Genomic DNA, 16,987 nt, shown 5'->3' with positions numbered 1-16,987 from the left:
CTTGGACGTCTTACATATGATATTGCTTACTTCAGATACCGTGACCTTGCTTCTTTACTTAATATATTTCTCTCTTACTGTAGTATACGTGGCCACAAAATATATTGGCTTAACAGATCTGCTGGCCCTGTAGTCAGAGAGTGTGCATGTCAAAGTCGATAATCATTTCACATGGGGGTGTTCGGTGGCGTTAAAACCACGCGAAACATAATACATACGCAGAGCTCAGTCTTTTTTTTTCAACTGCTGCAAATTGTCCCTGGCTTCGTTCCAGGCATGTCTGGAGGAGTGTTCATTTAATAAGTCTTTCAAGACGAAGGACTGAATACTGTCGCAGACGTTTACTGCGTTTTTTGTTTGTTTGCATAAAGCATTGAACTGGATGCTAAAGTGTAACGTAGTAAAGTTCAACGCTGGACCGGAGTCTGAAGGTGGTAAAGGCACGAAGTATGGAGTGAAGTGGAGTGCATGTACCAAGAATCGCATTCCGTAGCTGTGCCCGTGCAGTGCGCAGCGCAGATACGAGATCATTTACTAGTTGTGTTCGTGTTTCAAGTTAGCACACAAAGAAAAGAACAAAAATTTGCCGGGAGACCTACACCTGTCTGCATATTAAACATCTCACCATCTGTTTAAACAGAGAACGGGGAAAGTGCATCCTTCTTTCTGCCTTGTCTCGTAGAACTTCACTGGGGCGCTTTCAATGCAAACATGGACCTTTAAATCTCGTCTCTGTACATGCATATTTAGGCCCTAAGGTTATATGCACCATGAAAAATTATCCTCGCTAGTTTCTTTGGTGTTAACTATTCAAATTAGGGCTAACTTTACCAAATACGACTAGTCTGCGTCTTCAGCGCAGTTTTGAAACTATGCCAGAACCTCAAAAGTTCCTTTCCGAATTTTTTTTTTTTTTTCGTGTAGCAGCGCTGATGGTGGGCTTTTCATCAGCACAAAAATAAGAAACCCTCCGCCGAACGTCGTCTGGCGGACATAGCGTTTTCAGGACTGGAGATGCATTCCCTTCTTTGTGTAGTCATGCGTAACGGAACAACACAGAACTGGGTTCAACTTAACTGTCTCCTCTGAAGGCCGCAGAACATATGTATCGTATCGAACGTTGCAGCATCCTCCAGCTTGCATCGAAGCCATGCGCTCTTACAGCACAGCCGCCGTATTGCTGTCAAGTGTATACACGCCAATGCGCACAGAGCATCAGAGGGAGCGCAGCCCGTGTCGTAAGTCGTACGTTTGAACAAAGGATGACGTAACGTTTGCGCAAGTATAAACAGCCTTTAGAATGGTCAAATGGCCGTTTCGCTAACGTACACACCGCCTGCCGGCCGTTGTCCGGGACGTCGTTATGAGCCCTTTCACTAAACTTCGGACGCAAGGACTCAACCACGCCTGTCTATAAGGCGAGCGGTGGCGAAGGAACCGATACCTGGCCGCACAGTAGCTCCATCGGTTTCAGAGACAATGCTCGCCACACAGACACAACCTACGCGTGCGCCCCAATCCCGGCAATTGCCGCAAGGTTTCGCCACCTTCGCTGCGCAGGGCACAGCACGCGAGTTCTGTTCACTATAGTCCCTGCAGGCGCCACAGTGAAAGCCGTTGTAGAGCAAGGCCCAGAAATGGTCATTTAATGATACTCCCTAAATTTGCGAAGCGCTTTACTTCTACGGCGTCTGTATCGTCGTCCCGTCTCGTCTAGTGTGTTTTGTAGCGCCTTATTTCTCGAAGTGTAGAAGTGTAGCATGCATACCCAACTAGTCCAGCAACAAACGTTCCTTCTCAAAAGTTGCCACGCCACCGTGTTTGCTGATGGGCTGTGTTTGAGAGTATAGTGGATGGACCCCATAATTATTCTGGCTTCTGTAGTGGGAGGGGAGCGGGAGGTGGGGAAGAAATATTCCTAGCCCTCAAAAGATGTACCGCACCGGGAATGGTCTACAAGCCGCTCTGCAGGGTCCAGGACGAATTCCAGTTGCCTGGCAACCATCGAATACGTGGCTTTCACGTATACTTGCGTTTCTCTCCGTTCTCTCCATATGATATAGTAATTCTCACGTTGCCGCTGTTACTGGCAGCAGAAATGCCGCAGCATCTTCGCTGTTTGGACAACTGAACCATGGCGCACGAAGAACTTAATCATACATGGACTGTAGACGCATCAAAGATCCCGAGAGGCCACTCTTCAATGTTCCACAAGTTCCGTTTATGATCGACTGTACGCCACATGCTGCGGCGTACATTGAGCACCGGCAATAATGGTTTGGTTTGGTTTATTGGGGTTTAACGTCCCAATAATGTGCAGTTGGCTAGAAGCAGAATAATGAGTACCATGAGATTTCTTTCGTAACCCTTAACCATTTTCTATCGAGTTGGAGTGTCCGTCGACTGGGTAGGACAAAGTCGACCGCAACGGAAAGCTTGCCACAGGTGGCAACGGATTGATCCGTATCGACGATGGCTCGCCGCGTTTCCGACGGGAGGCCCACGCTTTTCCATTAATCAGCCACTCCTAGCTGCAATTATTCCTCACCGCGGAACCGCCTAAGGCGTTCCATGCAACGGAAACACGTGCAGGGTTTTTTCCCCCGCCGACTTCCTGGTTGAAACGTTCCATCTTGATCTATCGCTCCCTGCCCGCAGTGCATACGAGTACGGCTGCACGCATCGAACCGTTATGCGAATACGTGTCTTTCTTTTCCTCGTCTCCGCTTGTGCGAACCAAACAGAGGAAACGCGAAAATTCATCGCTGCACGCCAACAGCGCGGAAACAAAAGAAACATAAAATGCGCGCGCAGGAATCGTGCTGCCCCTTCTTGGACCGGCCGGTGGGGCCCGGTGAATTGCCGCGGCGTCCTCCGCGCGACCGGACGACGTGGGTACCGCGCGGGCTTCCCATTCTTTTGCGGTCCAAAGCGCAGTGGTCGCGATATGGCCCACAGAAACGGGGAATGAGGAGGTGGGGGGGGGGGGGGGGGGAGAGGGGGTAGGTGTTAGGCAGGCACGAAAAGAGGGGAAGGAAAGAAGGAGGATGGGGGATGCTCGCGATTGAAGGCACACGCTCAAAGAGTCCGACGGCAGCAGCGTCGGCGTGCTTCCAGGCGCAGTTCCGGTCGCCGGCGGCGTGAGTTCGCAACCTGTCCGCTAGCTGTGGGCGCGTCGGCGCTACCTTCTGTAGCGCGCCCGGTCGTCGTCGTGACTGCTTCCCGGAGGCTGCTGCCGCCGCGCGTACTCTCGTCCCAACCTCCTCTGCGCAGCGCGCTCACGGCGAACGCGCTTTGTACCGCAGCGCGCGAGGCACATGACGCGCCGGGCATCCCGCGTGGTGGTGCGGACTTCGCTGGACGCGAGGGAGGAGCGCTGCTGCGCCCTTGTCAACGCGCGCGCGCGCTTGTGAGTGAGTGGATTTCCTCGATGACCACGACGCCGCCCCGTCGCGCGGGATATTCCCGGAGACTCTAGACTCGTTTCGCTCGGTGTCGACCGTCGAGTGAGGTAGCGAGCGTCGAGCAACGTATTTTCACCGCCACGTTCCGCCTCTTTTCCCATCGTTTCGCATTCAAAGTCCGTGAATGCGTCTAGTGAGGAGAAAGCATTTCCATTGCGTGTTTTACAGAAACCCGCGCTCGCGAGCACCTGGACAATAATGAGAGCGCGTATATAGGCTGATTAGATCTTCACGGACAATGTTATCTTCTTCATTTGGTTTGTTCCTCGAGCGCAATTAGGCGTGGATGACGACGGTTGTTGCGGGAGGGAGGCGAAAAAAGAAACGTTATCAGCCCCACCGCACGCGCCTGCATTCCCCAGAGTTTCCGTGTTCAAAGCGGCGGTGCCACTTTGAGCGAGGCAGGAGCGACCGTCCGTGTCGCGTTAAGCGTTAAACGCAGCTGAACTATTATTTATACCCCGCAAAGCCACCGCGTGTAATGCACCGTGACATCGAAGGAGGAGACGAGTCGACTCGCGCAGTCAACGACCCAGCGACGCCGCCAAGGAACGACGCTTCCAGTGTCTCTCGCGTCTTCAGCGACGAGCGAAAAACTTCGTGCACCAGGCGTCGACGCTGGACAGAATTGGAGCAGCGGCGGCCAGTAAGAAGGAGCCGTCCGTGAAGAAGTGTCTCGATCAAAGGCGGGCCCCGCTGTTTTGCACATTTTTATTTTCCTCCAACGCGAGCTATCAAGCTCATCCAGCGAGCGTCGGCGACGATTCTTCAAGGCGCGGCAGACAGCGGTGGTGAGCGCGCCCGCCTCGCTCGGTCTGCGAGCATTTGCGGCGGCGCTGCTGAACACCTGCGGTCCGAGCTCCGCCGCCACTACGACGCTTTTCCGTCCGAGGCTTAGAAACGCCAGCTGCGACGACCGCTGCAGCCGGCGTGCGTCTACGAGGGACGCCGCCTCGTATCTACTTTACTGCCTCTGTGGTGTATCGCCGCGCCCCAGTGTTCACGGACGGCATCGGAATTAAGGGCGTCCCGCCGGCCTCCACCTGTGAAGTGATACGCAGTGCTGTGTCATCCAGGGGGGAGTCGCGAGGTGTGTAAAGCCATCGGTCACATCGCGGCCAGCACCTTTCGTCGGCAAGCTTCGCTGCACCCTACTCGTGTTTGCGGTTTGCGGTGCGTAGGCACCACGTGAAATGCTCACTACCGTCCTCGTGTTTGTGTGCGTGCGAGTGCTTTAGAATTTGCGTCGCTGGGGAAACTACGATTACCGAAGAGAATCAATCAACAGGTCAAGCTTTAATTCGTGCGAATCTGCGAGTAAGAAGCGGTGAGGTTTTCGGCGTCCCAACGTGCCGGTGTTGCCGGCTCTGGTGAACGGGAGGGTGGAGGCGTGGCCTTAGCGGCAGAAAAGAAACTGACCTCGAAAAACACGCTCGCTTTCTCTTCACGTAAACAAGCTCCGTCCGGTTTTCGGGAAGCAGCTTTTTGTGGCGAGCCAAGCTTTCGTCGGTTGTTTCGGGGCACGTGTTCGCTTCATCGGAGATGTGGGAAGACCGAAGGAAAACGGCCCCAGCTCTTCGATGATTGATGACTGACTGACGCGCACTTGTCGTCGCCGCGACGGTTATACCGCAGAAGTCGACTTTGATAACAACCGACCTTTCTTTGGTTGCCGCAGCGCCAAGACACCACACCAGTGGAGAACGAAACGACCTCTCCGTCGCCTCAGCGGTGCGACCACGAACGTGGGAACGCGCATCCGCGTTCACAGGCTGATATCGAACGCATTTCCGTATGTATCGCGGAGAACGCGGTCCTCCTCTTCTCTGAATCTGCTCTCCGCCCTGAATTTTCAAGGGGAAACACCAACCTCGCCCCAAGGAGTGTGAAGCTTCTCCATACTGAGCCGGTGTTCGCTCGCCTGTGATGGATGTTTGATGCATGGAGCTCTAATCGCTGGAGTCGGCGTGCGCTGCCGAAGAAGACACGAAGAAGCTTCACGGACGGTCGAGCGTTTCGTTTTATACTTTCGGTGCCCGGAACTCCGAAAAGGCGCTCGCTGGAGGGAACGAAAGAAGAGGGGGAAAAAGGTAAAATAAGCCACGGTGCATACACCACCTTCGTTTTGCGTGTTATATGCAGTGGTTCCCGGGCGTCATCTCAAGCCTTCGAAGGTGCGGAGAAAGAGAGAGAGAGAGATAGCGATAGGTGAGAGAAATCCATCGTGCGGCGGGAACGTGCGCCCGACACCGTCGTGATTCCGTGACAGCGTAAATCGCTCCGGCGTGATCTCTGAGGCCGGAGGGATGCTCCCAGAGAGAGGACTCCGTCGGTAGTAGTTGTGTGCAGTGCGCGCAGTACTGGTAGGCGCGCAGGGCGTGACCGACGAGTCCGCCTGGTGTCTTCGGGGGGCGTGAGCCGTTGGTGCGTCGCGAGCGAACAGCATCGACTGCTTCTTTGCGTCTTTCCTTACGACCTTTCAAGGGCCCGGAAGCGGATAAATGTGATTCCGTTTACTTTTTCTTAGTTTTTTTGGCTCCTTCGACTTTTCGTGAATGGTGCTCCTTTCGGAGTGCCCTCGTATATGACGCAGACTATGTCCAAGGTTGCCTGGTTGAAGATCAAACGCAGAATGGGTGAGTTTGCAAAGCGTGATGCACTTTTTGCTGTGTCGGAAGTGGTGTTTCTTTCTTTTCTGTAAGTGTTTTTGTTTTCGTTCTGTTGAATTTGTTACATTTATTTTCACTCAGCCGCCGAACTTTTAGAGGCGGGGACGAATAGTAAGCGTGCCAGCAAAAAACAGAATGGTTACAAAAAGTGGTTATTGTTTTATAATTCGGGGTGGCTATGGTGGTGGCACTTGGCGTGGGAATGCGGTTCCAGTCGCATGTTCTGGGCATAAAAGACCCGAATTGTTGGTTAATGCATACACCTGCTGGATACTCCGGCTCTCTGATGATGATCATTAACAGAAGAGATGTATGGCGGTGGCTGGAAAAGGTTTGGTTTATGGGGTTTAACGTCCCAAAGCGACTAAGGCTATGAGAGACGCCGTAGTGGAGGGCTCCGGAAATTTCGACCACCTGGGGTTCTTTAACGTGCACTGACAGCACAGTTCACGGGCCTCTAGAATTTCGCCTGCATCGAAATTCGACCGCCGCGGTCGGGATCGAACCCGCATCTTTCGGGTCAGCAGCCGAGTGCCATAACCCCTGAGCCACCGCGGCAGCTAGGTGCTGGAAAAGATAATACCCTAGGGATGAGTTCAAGTGGTATATTTTATAAAAAAATGTTAAAGTTTATGAAATAGTGTATCCCTCGTTTGTGGGGTACAGTCGTTCATGTTTTCGTTTGCTGTTCCTGTTGCCTTTTTCATACTGCTTAGTATGATCGCTGACCAATGTCAGAAATAAGGAGATTTACACTTGGTGAAGACAGGTCATGATATGCGAACCTGTTTTATTTCTGGCATTCGGAGTCCTGATTTAGCAGAAATGTTCATACTGACCAGTGATTCTTTTTCGAGCTGCAGGCTATGTATTATCAGTTTCGATACAAATCAAGGCGGGCCTATAGTTTCGTCATGCATAGTAAATCAGCCAGGGTGGTGCTTAGGAAATGACGACTGGCTTATCGATCGCGGCCTCTTATCCCATTTAAGCTAAAATGTTCCATGCCACCTGGATTTTACTTTGCTTGAACTGGAACGTGCCATCGTTGATAAAACCGTTATTCCTTACACATTTTTCACTATGTCATTTTTTACGCCTGGATTCCTCGCTCTCACCTTTTGCCTTCCATACACAGCGACCCCGAAATACCTTCCACTGAGAGTCTTTCCCTTTCTTCCCGTGTCACTTGCCGGCCTTTAAACAACAGCAAAAACCGGAGTAGAATGGATGGAAACAAACTTTATTAGACAAAAAAAAAAGAGAAATCCTCCAGGGTGGTCCGCTACTGGTCCAGGAGTCCACGGGCTTGAGCTTCACATAAAGCCTGATACTTATCTGGTGTCGGGAGGTCCGGTGAACCGCAGTAATTATTAATAGAGGCCTGCGCGTTTAGCGCACGTTTCCTCGTGGACATGAACTGCGTTTTCTTTATATATTTTTTTTTCTAAAATACAATTTCTAGCAAATGTTCCTGTTTTTGTCGTTCGACCTAGAAACCAGCGAGTGGAGGGATCTTAAAACATTAGGAGCTAAGGATGGCGGAAGAGCAAATTTTTGCGTTCCCAAATTGGACCCATGCATTGATAAACCAGGGCATGCCGTATAGTGGTGCGGTCTTTATCGAGTCCGACAACTTCGGGCTCTTTAGCATTCACCGAAGTCAGCGCACGGGCTTTTTTCCGAAAATTCGTTTTGAGGAAAGGAAATGACCCAGTAACTGCCTCACATATTGCGGTGGACAACCGAGCCGCGCCTCAAGGGAAGGAATAAAGGAGGGAGTGAAAGAAGAAAGGAAAAAAGAGGTGCCGTAGTGGAGGTCTCCGGAATAATTTCGACCATCTGGGGATCTTTAACATGCGTTGACATCGCACAGCGCACGGGCGCCTCTTGCGTTTCGCCTCCATCGAAACGCGGCCGCCGTGGTTGGGTTCGAACCCGGGTACTCCGGCTCATCATTTCGCTTTTCTCTGCTCCTCTGGTCTTGACAGTGGTGCCAGTGACCACGTGCTCTGGAAGTGAACGCCATAGCCACTGAGCTGCAGGGACGGATGTGATCGGAATAAGCGTACGAATGTTTCAGAGAGAGTTCATGACGGGTCCTTTACCGTAACACCCTCTGTAATCCTGATACCCGCTACAGCGTTCCACTGAGAATGGCGTTTCGTTGCTGAGCTCAAGATAAGTCGAACCTCGTTATAACGAAACAGTTTATAACGAAGTAATGGATATAACTAATGAATGGCGATCCCCCTTGGAAGCTCGGTCGACGCAGGCTATAGCGTAGTAATCGCCGGGCCCCTACAGCTTTGTTAGAACTTAACGTGGTTAAACTTAGCAGGCATGCATACAGGGCTTGAGATAAAAAAAAAATGTAAATGCTCCAGAGGATGCGGGGTGGGGAGAGGGGGAGTTTTAACCAGATCGAGGCCCGCATGTTATCTCATGTCCGCCTGGACCACATGGCCGGAGTGGTTAGAGTCGGCGTCAAAAGTTTATGGGATGCAGGTGCGCGAGAGAAAATTGATTTCGACACCGTCGCGCAATCCAGTCGCCTGGGGTGCCTGCAGGTATAAAAAGGCAAGCACGCTTTATCCACTGGTGTCCATACCAGACGGCTGGTATGGACACCAGGCGTCCCGAAGCTTTTCACGAGAACAGGCGTCCCGAAGCTTTTGCTGCTGACTGTAGAGGTACAGTCTTTGTCAAAAGTAACCAGGCTGCATGGTTTTCTTCTAGCTCATACAGTGGAGCCCGTACAGCTTCCCTGAGGCTGAAATGCTCGTTAAAGGTAAGGACTGGGGGTCTTCTTACCTTCCAGCACCTTTTGATCTCTAGGAAAGCCACAAGGGCTCCACTATACAAGCTAGAAGCAAACCATGCAGCCTGGTTACTTTTGACAAAGACGGTACCTTCAGTATGAAGGAGAACGACCAGTTCGCACAAAAGGACGAATTTCTTGTTTATTTGTCTACTAAAATTGAAAATAAATTTTGGTTGTTACAAGCCAAGAGAAAAACTAGTTTAAAAACTGCAAAGGTGTGCTTGTCACAAATAATTACGGAGTAATTATGAATGGAATGCTCAAAATATGTTCTCATTCTTAATTGGAAGGACCTATACGTTCTCAAGAAAGCCTACTAATCGGCTCACACGGAAAGTATTCTCGCTGCTCATCAAGAGAACGTTGGCGTTTCTTGTTACGACATGCTACGACAGTTATTTCTTCCCCCGGAGAGAGTCTCAAGGGGAGGGATTGTTGTCAAAATCGCTCGTGTTCTGAAATTTCTGTGCGCGCGAAAAAAAAAAAAATCCACGTGATCTAAATTATCCCGGAGTCCTCCCACTGCGGCATAGTTTCGCTTGCTACAGTATGTTCCTTAATTCACGTTAGGTGGAGCTATTTGATAGTGGTAGCAGCGTTGGTCAGCCTGCAGTCGACGCGCATACGTCCAAACGACTGGCGTTGTGTTTGTTGTTGCCCCCGATAGGGCGGCGCCACCGGTCATCGGCGCAGCTAATAGTTTGTTGTTCGGCCAAAGCACCGCGGCGCGCTGGCTGGGCCGGCAGCCAAGACAAACGTCGTTACACAAATAATGCATCGAGCCCCGTTGTGGCCGGGTTCCGGCGCTTCCTGCCGGAGCTGATGGGCCGTTTAGGAGCGCGGTGAAAGCATTACGGTGCCCCCCCCCCCCCCTCTCCGGATTATTTGTCTGTGGTCGGGACAGCGCGCAGCTTGTAGGCAAAAGTGGAGAAGGCAGAAAACGAGGAAAAATAAGTCAGACCCCCTCTTCCCCTCTTTTTCTTTGTTTCACAAATGCGGAAAAAAAATTATTTGTGTTCGAAGCTGATGCTTAGGAGCCGTTACGATGTGAAGGGCGTGTTTGCCAATGACTGTACTGTAAAGGGTGTTTCATTTTATTAAGTGCGGATCAGTCAGAACAGAGTAACTGAAAGGATGATTAGAGCTGGTTTACGTAATTGATAACCTAATATTTACGGATATGCTTGAAGGAGTTAATCTCCTGTACAGATAACCCAAACCCCGCAATCTTTACGCACGAGAGTAAGAGAGAAACCCTTCATTGAAAAGCAGATATTTTAGTTCGCATGAAAAATTCGCTGACATGCTACTCTGCATGGGGAAAGAAATTGGTGATAGAAAGACGGAAGGAGAGAGGCGTGTACAATTATGAAGTAAAAAATATTAAAAATTGAAAGAATAACGTAAATGGGCATTGAATTTGAGTTGAGGTGCATCAACGAGTAAAGCTACAAGGTATTAAATGGTGCAGTGCAGTGTCTTACAAACGGGATGACAACGTTCACTGCATGAAGAGCGCGCTAAGGTGAGACGTACGGAGATATTGGAGTTTTTGGCGAGTAGACCTTAAATAGCCAGGTAAAAAGTTGACTGCACGTCTCTGCTGCGTAAAGGAGGCGAAGGGCCCTGACACAGAGTCCATTGTTAGAGGTTGAGCGGCTCCATACAATGATCTACAGTACGCACCACGCTCGTCGCGTTACGCTGTGCATTGGAAACGGAATATGTTGCAATGTTTATACCGAGCCGCAGTGGTCGCAATGCGGACTGTTCACGTGTCCTGAACGGTACAGCGAGCTGTTTGCAAATGCGGCGTTCACACGGAGACGATGAAAAATAGTTTCAAGATGACGTGGAAGATTGGGTGGTTGTCTAGATTTGAGGTGGGGGTCAGTTGGGTGGAGAAATGGGTGATGGTGTGGCGGCGAGCTCCAGAGCCGATTCTTTTCTTCATAGGCTTGTCTTATAGCCAGTTGTGACGCATCTCATTTTGTGAAGAAAGTCCTATTGTAGGTCTGATGCTATACACCTTTGCGGGGCTCTTCATCGGTTTTTCTCTGGCTAGTATGCCGCAGCGAGCTGGTATCAACTGAAACGTTATATAGTGGCTGCGGCAGTAGCCAAGTGATGTTAGGTGCGCAATGTCGAGGGAAACTAGCTGGTGATTAGTTTTCTTCAACAGGTTGGACAGGGTTTGTAGCGATGCTTTTGGAGTTCGCGAAAATCACCCACCGGCCAGGTGTGCGGCGGAGGGAATAGTAGACAGCTACTTTAACGCCGCGAAGCTGCGCTGTCGTGGAGGGTGTCTTCGGCTGCAGGTGACAGTCGGAAAGTATTTGGCTTGTTGAGGGCACGTAAAGGCTACAGGTGGAGGTCTGTTCAGTAGTTTTAGCCATCAGTGAAGATGGGCGCCCTGAGAATATTTTTCTCCTGAGTAGGTCAGAGCAGCTTGCAGTAGCGCAGCCTGTGTCATGGACGAAAGAGCGCTGAAAGAGACAACGATGAAGAAAAAAAGAAAAATACAGGGATGCGATGTGCTTTGTGAGGCTGTGTTTTTCTTCACGAAACCTCACTGCGATCGTGTAGCAACTCTTCTAGCTGCGCTACCACGCACGGATTTATGGGTAGCCACAGGGGAGGGGAAGGTCGAATGGAGGTTGAGGGTGGTGAGGGGGCCTGCCCTCTTTTGCCCTCTTTAAATCCTCTCCTTCCTCGGTTGGCAGGAAGCAAAGTGGAGAGAAGATCCCCTTGTCATCTTTCAGCGGAGAGGCAAAGTGGGAGAGGAAGACGAATACAGCGTGGTAGGCGACGGGTAGCTGGTGGAAAAGTAGAGAGAGGCAAACCGCTTTCCCCACTTTCAGAAAAGAAGGGAGGGGAAGACGAAAAGAGGGTGGGGGAGAGTGGAGAGGAGGTGGTTAACAGGTCTGATCACCCACCCGCTCGCACAGTCTGAAGCCGTCAGCGGCTCCTCCGTCCAGGGGGGAACAGTGATGCTAACGGATACTCTGCCGCGTCAGTCTCATTGATCGCCTATAATTTTTTCAATGGGGCTGGTGAGCCTTTGAGTCATTTGTGGTGGGCAGAGTTCCAGGAAGGAGGTGACGGCCTGGGAAGGAGGACAGAGCCCCCCCCCCCCCCCCCCCCCCTTTCCTTCTGTTTCAGCAAAAACGTCGTCTTCTACCCTTTTTTGGTTTAGGGGGGTTTAACGTCCCAAAACAACTCAGGCTATGAGGGACGCCTTCCTTTTTTTTCTTTCACTTCCATTCTAATTCTAAAAAAATTGGATGCTCTTTTGAGCATAAAGGGTAATACAGAGTGTTCTTTTAATGTGGACTTCGGTTTCTTGCGTTGGGGGATGCTTGCGATGCTTGCCGCTCACTGTGGCCGTGTAGAATGCTGTGCACGTGGGTGTACGTAGAGGAGTTCAACTCTGTCATAGACTGGTGGGAGAGATGAGGGGTGCTGGATCGAAGTTGCCATGAGCGGAGGAGCTGTGAGGTCCAACAACTCTTGGTTTATGGGGGTTTAACGTCTCAAAGCGACTCAGGCTATGAGGGACGCCGTAGTGAAGGGCTCCGGAAATTTCGGCCACCTGGGGTTCTTTTACGGATACTGACATCGCACAGTATATGGGCCTTTAGAATTTCGCCTCCATCGAAATTCCACCGCCGCGGCCGGGATCGAACCCGCGTCTTTCAGGTTAGCAGCCGAACGTTCTAACCACTGAGCCACCCCGGCGGCTCCAACAACTCTTGGGCAAGCCTAGTAGGAATTTTCGGTATCCGGGTACGCTTTGATTAATTCGCAATGGGTGGCCAAGAACGGAAACAAGATAAGAAGCCGGTTGAAATAAATACCGTAACAGCTGTAAGTAGTTAACGTTTCAGCTCACCCTTACCGTACTACATGAGCCAGCGCGTAATGGACGTGCACGGACAGCGCCCAAATGCTAAGCGGTTTGCTGAAACTCCCCAACGTTCACCGTGAATCGGTGGAAATCCGCGGATATTCGCGGGCGCACACTCTATACCTTTTCGGCAGTTTCGTTTGTTGTGGTAATCGGAGGTTTGCTTGGGCCTCCGCGGTGCGAGCCACTCACGTAGCTGGCTCGAAGAAGAGTGGTTTGGCAAGGCGCCGCCGGGACCGAGGCTCGCAGCGCGCTTTCGATCCGGTACCCCGACACCGGATCCGCCGGCTGTTTGGCCACGCGACCCACGTCGACCGCGGCTCTCGAGGGGGCGTATGCGCGACCGGCCTGCCTCTCGTCCACGCCGGCGGCGGTGCCCGAGACAGGAGGAGCTCGGCGGTGGCTTTCGAGGGCCCCCTCTTATTTTTCGTTTTCCAACGTGTCGTCCCGTTCAGAAGTGTGCGGGAAAGAACGTCCGAATCGCGCCGAGCGTGGTGCGGCCTTCTGGATGTGGCAACTCGCGCGGAATGCTGACCATCCACGAAGGCGTCGTCCTCGGCCGGCCCGGGCCCCAGGGCTCGCGTCTGGGTCCGCTCGTATTGCCGCCCTTCTTCGGGACGCTGCAGACTATACCTCAGCTGCGTGAGTGCATGTCGTTTATTTCTTTTTTTCTCTCTTTCGTTTGGGGATGTTTGCTGCGGAAATGCGAAAAAAAAAATAAAGCATGGACGGACAGGTCGTGGACGCGACCTGAATAACGAAAGAGAGGAAGTTGACGAGGGAGTAGAAAGAGACGTGTACTTAAATTCCATGCCCGGCTTTCTAATAATTCTGAGTTTCGGCGTACCGCCCCGGGGCTGTCTGGCACAGGAGCCTTCGCTCTTGTAATATTACGTCTAGTCACTCTCTCATTGTACAGTTTTAGCACAGCGGATACTTACTGACGTAGACGTACGCTAAAGTGGCTGGTGTGCGTCCCGCAGCGTGCAAATAGGCGTGTTGAGCAGGTACACGTTAAACCGCTCTGCCCCTACGCTAATACGTCTCCGCTATGGTAAAACTCTGTTTTCGCTTGCCACGATGCTTCACGATGTTAGAGAGAGTCGAGGTCTGTAGGAAAGCTGTGTATGGTTGGTGCTTTGCGAGGTCAGTTTGACATTGAATGTTGGGGCTCTCCTTCCGTGTTCCTTTTTCGTCGTTGCTGGCCTTGACATTCTTGGCGAGCTGTTCGGGGTAACTTCTCGCGAGGTGGTGTGAGCCAGAGGTGTGTCAAGAAGAGAGCTGTGAAAGGCGTGTGTGAGGAGGCGGGTTTGGTTTTGTAGGGCTGGTAGCGATGTGAGAAGAATGGGTCGATGGAATGAACTTTCTATGATGCGTCGCTTTAAATAACTAGATCATCTCGTATCAAGGAGGAGGGAATTCGGTGGCCACACTGTTGTGACATGAGTGGAGTGATTGGTGCAGAGTGCCATCATCGCATCCTTTCGCGTTCATATTTAGTCCTTTTCTGCTAGGTCAAAGGAAGAGCTTTGATATCTAAAACATGTCATAGTTGCGGCGCGTGTGTGAAACGTCTACATTTTAGAGCGTTAGCTGTTATTAACTCGTACTTCAGTTCCGCGCCCTCGTATGGATAGATAGATGGATGGATAGGAGCGCCCCCTTTGAAACGGGGTGGTGGCAATTGCCACCATGCTCAGCTTTTCTTTCTTTATTATTTTTTTTTACTGTGTTGGCTAATCTCATTAAGATTCTCCATCATCTTTACCTACGGTTTCCTACAATTCTAACCTTATGCCATATCTCTGCTTTTCAGCCACCAATCCTCCAATCGCTTTTTGCTAACTTCCACTGCAGATTTATTTGCGTGACCATTGTTATCTTTAAACCCTAGGGCCTCAGGAAGAGTGACTGTGCCTGCATCGACATCCGGATGGATACCATCACATTTGATTATGAGGTGTTCAATTGTTTCCACAGATCTACCACACACTGCACATGTGTCATCTTCTTCGTTAAATTTCTTTTTGTAGCTGCGCGTTCTAAGACATACTGACCTAGCTTCAAAAAGTAGGGCACTGCCTCTTGAGTTATCATTGAAAAATTCTCGTCATTCGCGTCCGCAGCGCCATCTGCCACCTGCCTCGGTTGGCAGGTGGCAGAAGGGAGAGGGAAGTATCCCTCTCCACATTTAGAGGAGAGGAGCTAGGGGGAAATTGGGCTAAGACGAGAAAGGGGGGGAGGCGACGCGTGGCAAAATGCAGAGAGGGAAATCCACATCTCTAGTTTTAGTGGAGAGGAGAACGAGAGAGGGAAAGTGGGAGAGGGATAGAGGGTGGGAGGCGACCGGGGCCTAGAATCGCGATAACTCAAGAACGAAGCAGCCTTTTCCCCGTCAAAAGAATCCCCTTCCATCCAATGGCGTCGGCCGATTTTTATTACCCTGCTAGTGTGGAAATGCAGAGAGGGGAGCTATCCACAACCATGGAGGGAGGGAACTATTCCCTTTCATCTGCCATTCCCAGCACTGCCACCCTAGCAGACTCGTGAGAATCGGCCGACGCCATTGGCTGTAAGGGGGACCTTTGACAGGGAAAAGCCGCTTCGTTCTTGAGTTGTATCCGACTATAGTAGCTTGGGCGTCTGCCTCACCTGCAGCAGATGGTGTCTTCAAAAGCCACCGTCGGATAAGGATGGGTATAGCGCCCCCGCCCCGCCATCCAGCTTCCTTAGGGCGCGTTCACACTACACCAAAGTTCTGGCGAGCGAAGCGGATTCGCTTCGCTGGAAAAAAAGGGGCTGTTCTCATTACCCCACCTGCGACGGCGGATCCGACGCGGAACTGCGGCTGCTTCTCGCTTTTTCACGAAAGCAGCGAGACCTCGTGGCAGTTTCTTTTCCGGTATCGGGAATTCGCGAACGAAGCGAGAGCGCGCGTGAGCCCCGCAGACAGTTCGCGCGCTTTTGTCGCTGGTTGTTCGGCTGCACACTGTCTCGCGCCGTTTTATCGCAGAATGGCGAGCATTTCAGAGGAGGAGGAGATTGTTTCGATTCTTCTCTGCAACTCTGTAATGGCTATGCTGGAAGAGTTGCGAAAGGCAGAAGAAAGACCAGCTTCGCGGCGGAAGCAGTGGTGGGTGCGCTCGTAAGAGCAATATAAAATTTCCACCACACCTGATAACCTGCGCCAGGCGCTGATCTACGGGTATCGCCTTACGTAATCTCGTGTCTTTTTTCTGAATACGAGCGCGAATACTGGAGATTTTATAAAAGAATGTTTATAGAAATGAAGTGTTGGCATTTATTTCATTAGTGCGCCTTTCGAGAATATGACCCCATGTATCTACGAAACGACATCTGTAGGCCCAAAGGAAAATTGAAACTCCTTTGCTTGGTCCTTTCCTACAAGGTAATTAGGAGAATTTTTTATGAGCTTTACCTCCCACGAGCAGGAACCAAGTTTCATCTCTAAACCTTCGAAGAACTGACTGTAATTGGTTTCCACATAACCGGCGTGGAACTATAGATCACATCTGTTCCGCTTAAAACCAACCAGTTCCACTAAACGAGATGAAAGGAAGCTGCCTGTTTCACATAAATTAAGCTGGTCCATCTAACATGAAGTTAAACTCAAATTTAGATGTGCGTATCACAGGACACGCGCGCGTTACTAAAATTGTGCACAATTGAATATTCATCACATGTCACTATCTCAATACAAACATGCATGCTAACTGCAGGGAATAAAAAGTTAATTACTCCATTGGTTAAAGACGTGGCACATAAGGAGGAGCTCTGGGAAAAGATCGGCAAAGAACTGGGAGTGAGCGGTACGTACAATTGCTTTTATATCTTGCTTCACGCGGATACACGCGAGAATCGTTTTTTTTGGGGGGGGATGCCAGTGTAGTACGTTTTGCGTTGTTCTTTTTTGGGTGCGCCTCCTAGCATCACATGATGTTTAAATAAAGGCATTTTGTATTTGTATTTTTGTACAGTTCAGATGTGGTAACTGGGCGCTCACATTTTCCTCGGTGTTATGAAGGTACACGTACGCTCGTAAGCGCACACAACCAAGCTGGTACAGGAATCAAACTGATTATTGAGAGGATCCCCCGGCGGA

The 16,987-nt window shown here is 50.9% G+C and overlaps 1 protein-coding gene across 7 annotated transcripts in view; it reads left to right on the top strand.

Moving 5' to 3' along the window:
* Dys (Dystrophin) overlaps positions 1 to 16,987 on the top strand; it is a 447,573-nt gene that overhangs the window by 51,995 nt on the left and 378,591 nt on the right. For 2 of the 7 annotated variants that reach the window (XM_089570782.1, XM_089570780.1), the window contains exon 1: positions 13,019 to 13,506. The exons of 2 other annotated variants lie outside the window; for them this stretch is intronic. In XM_089570782.1, the coding sequence (XP_089426908.1) occupies positions 13,200 to 13,506 (307 nt within the window). In that variant the 5' untranslated portion in view covers positions 13,019 to 13,199. Of the gene's footprint in view, positions 1 to 3,332; positions 6,101 to 13,017; positions 13,507 to 16,987 lie in introns of those variants that run through there. 3 more of the 7 variants (XM_089570784.1, XM_089570781.1, XM_089570786.1) reach the window with 3 other exon arrangements.

This window comes from Amblyomma mixtum, chromosome 2 (genome assembly GCF_055824585.1).
Source record: "Amblyomma mixtum isolate Tamu chromosome 2, ASM5582458v1, whole genome shotgun sequence".
Classification (NCBI taxonomy): domain Eukaryota; kingdom Metazoa; phylum Arthropoda; class Arachnida; order Ixodida; family Ixodidae; genus Amblyomma; species Amblyomma mixtum.
Note: the sequence above shows the minus strand (reverse complement) of the source record. Positions and strands in the feature narration are given on the sequence as shown.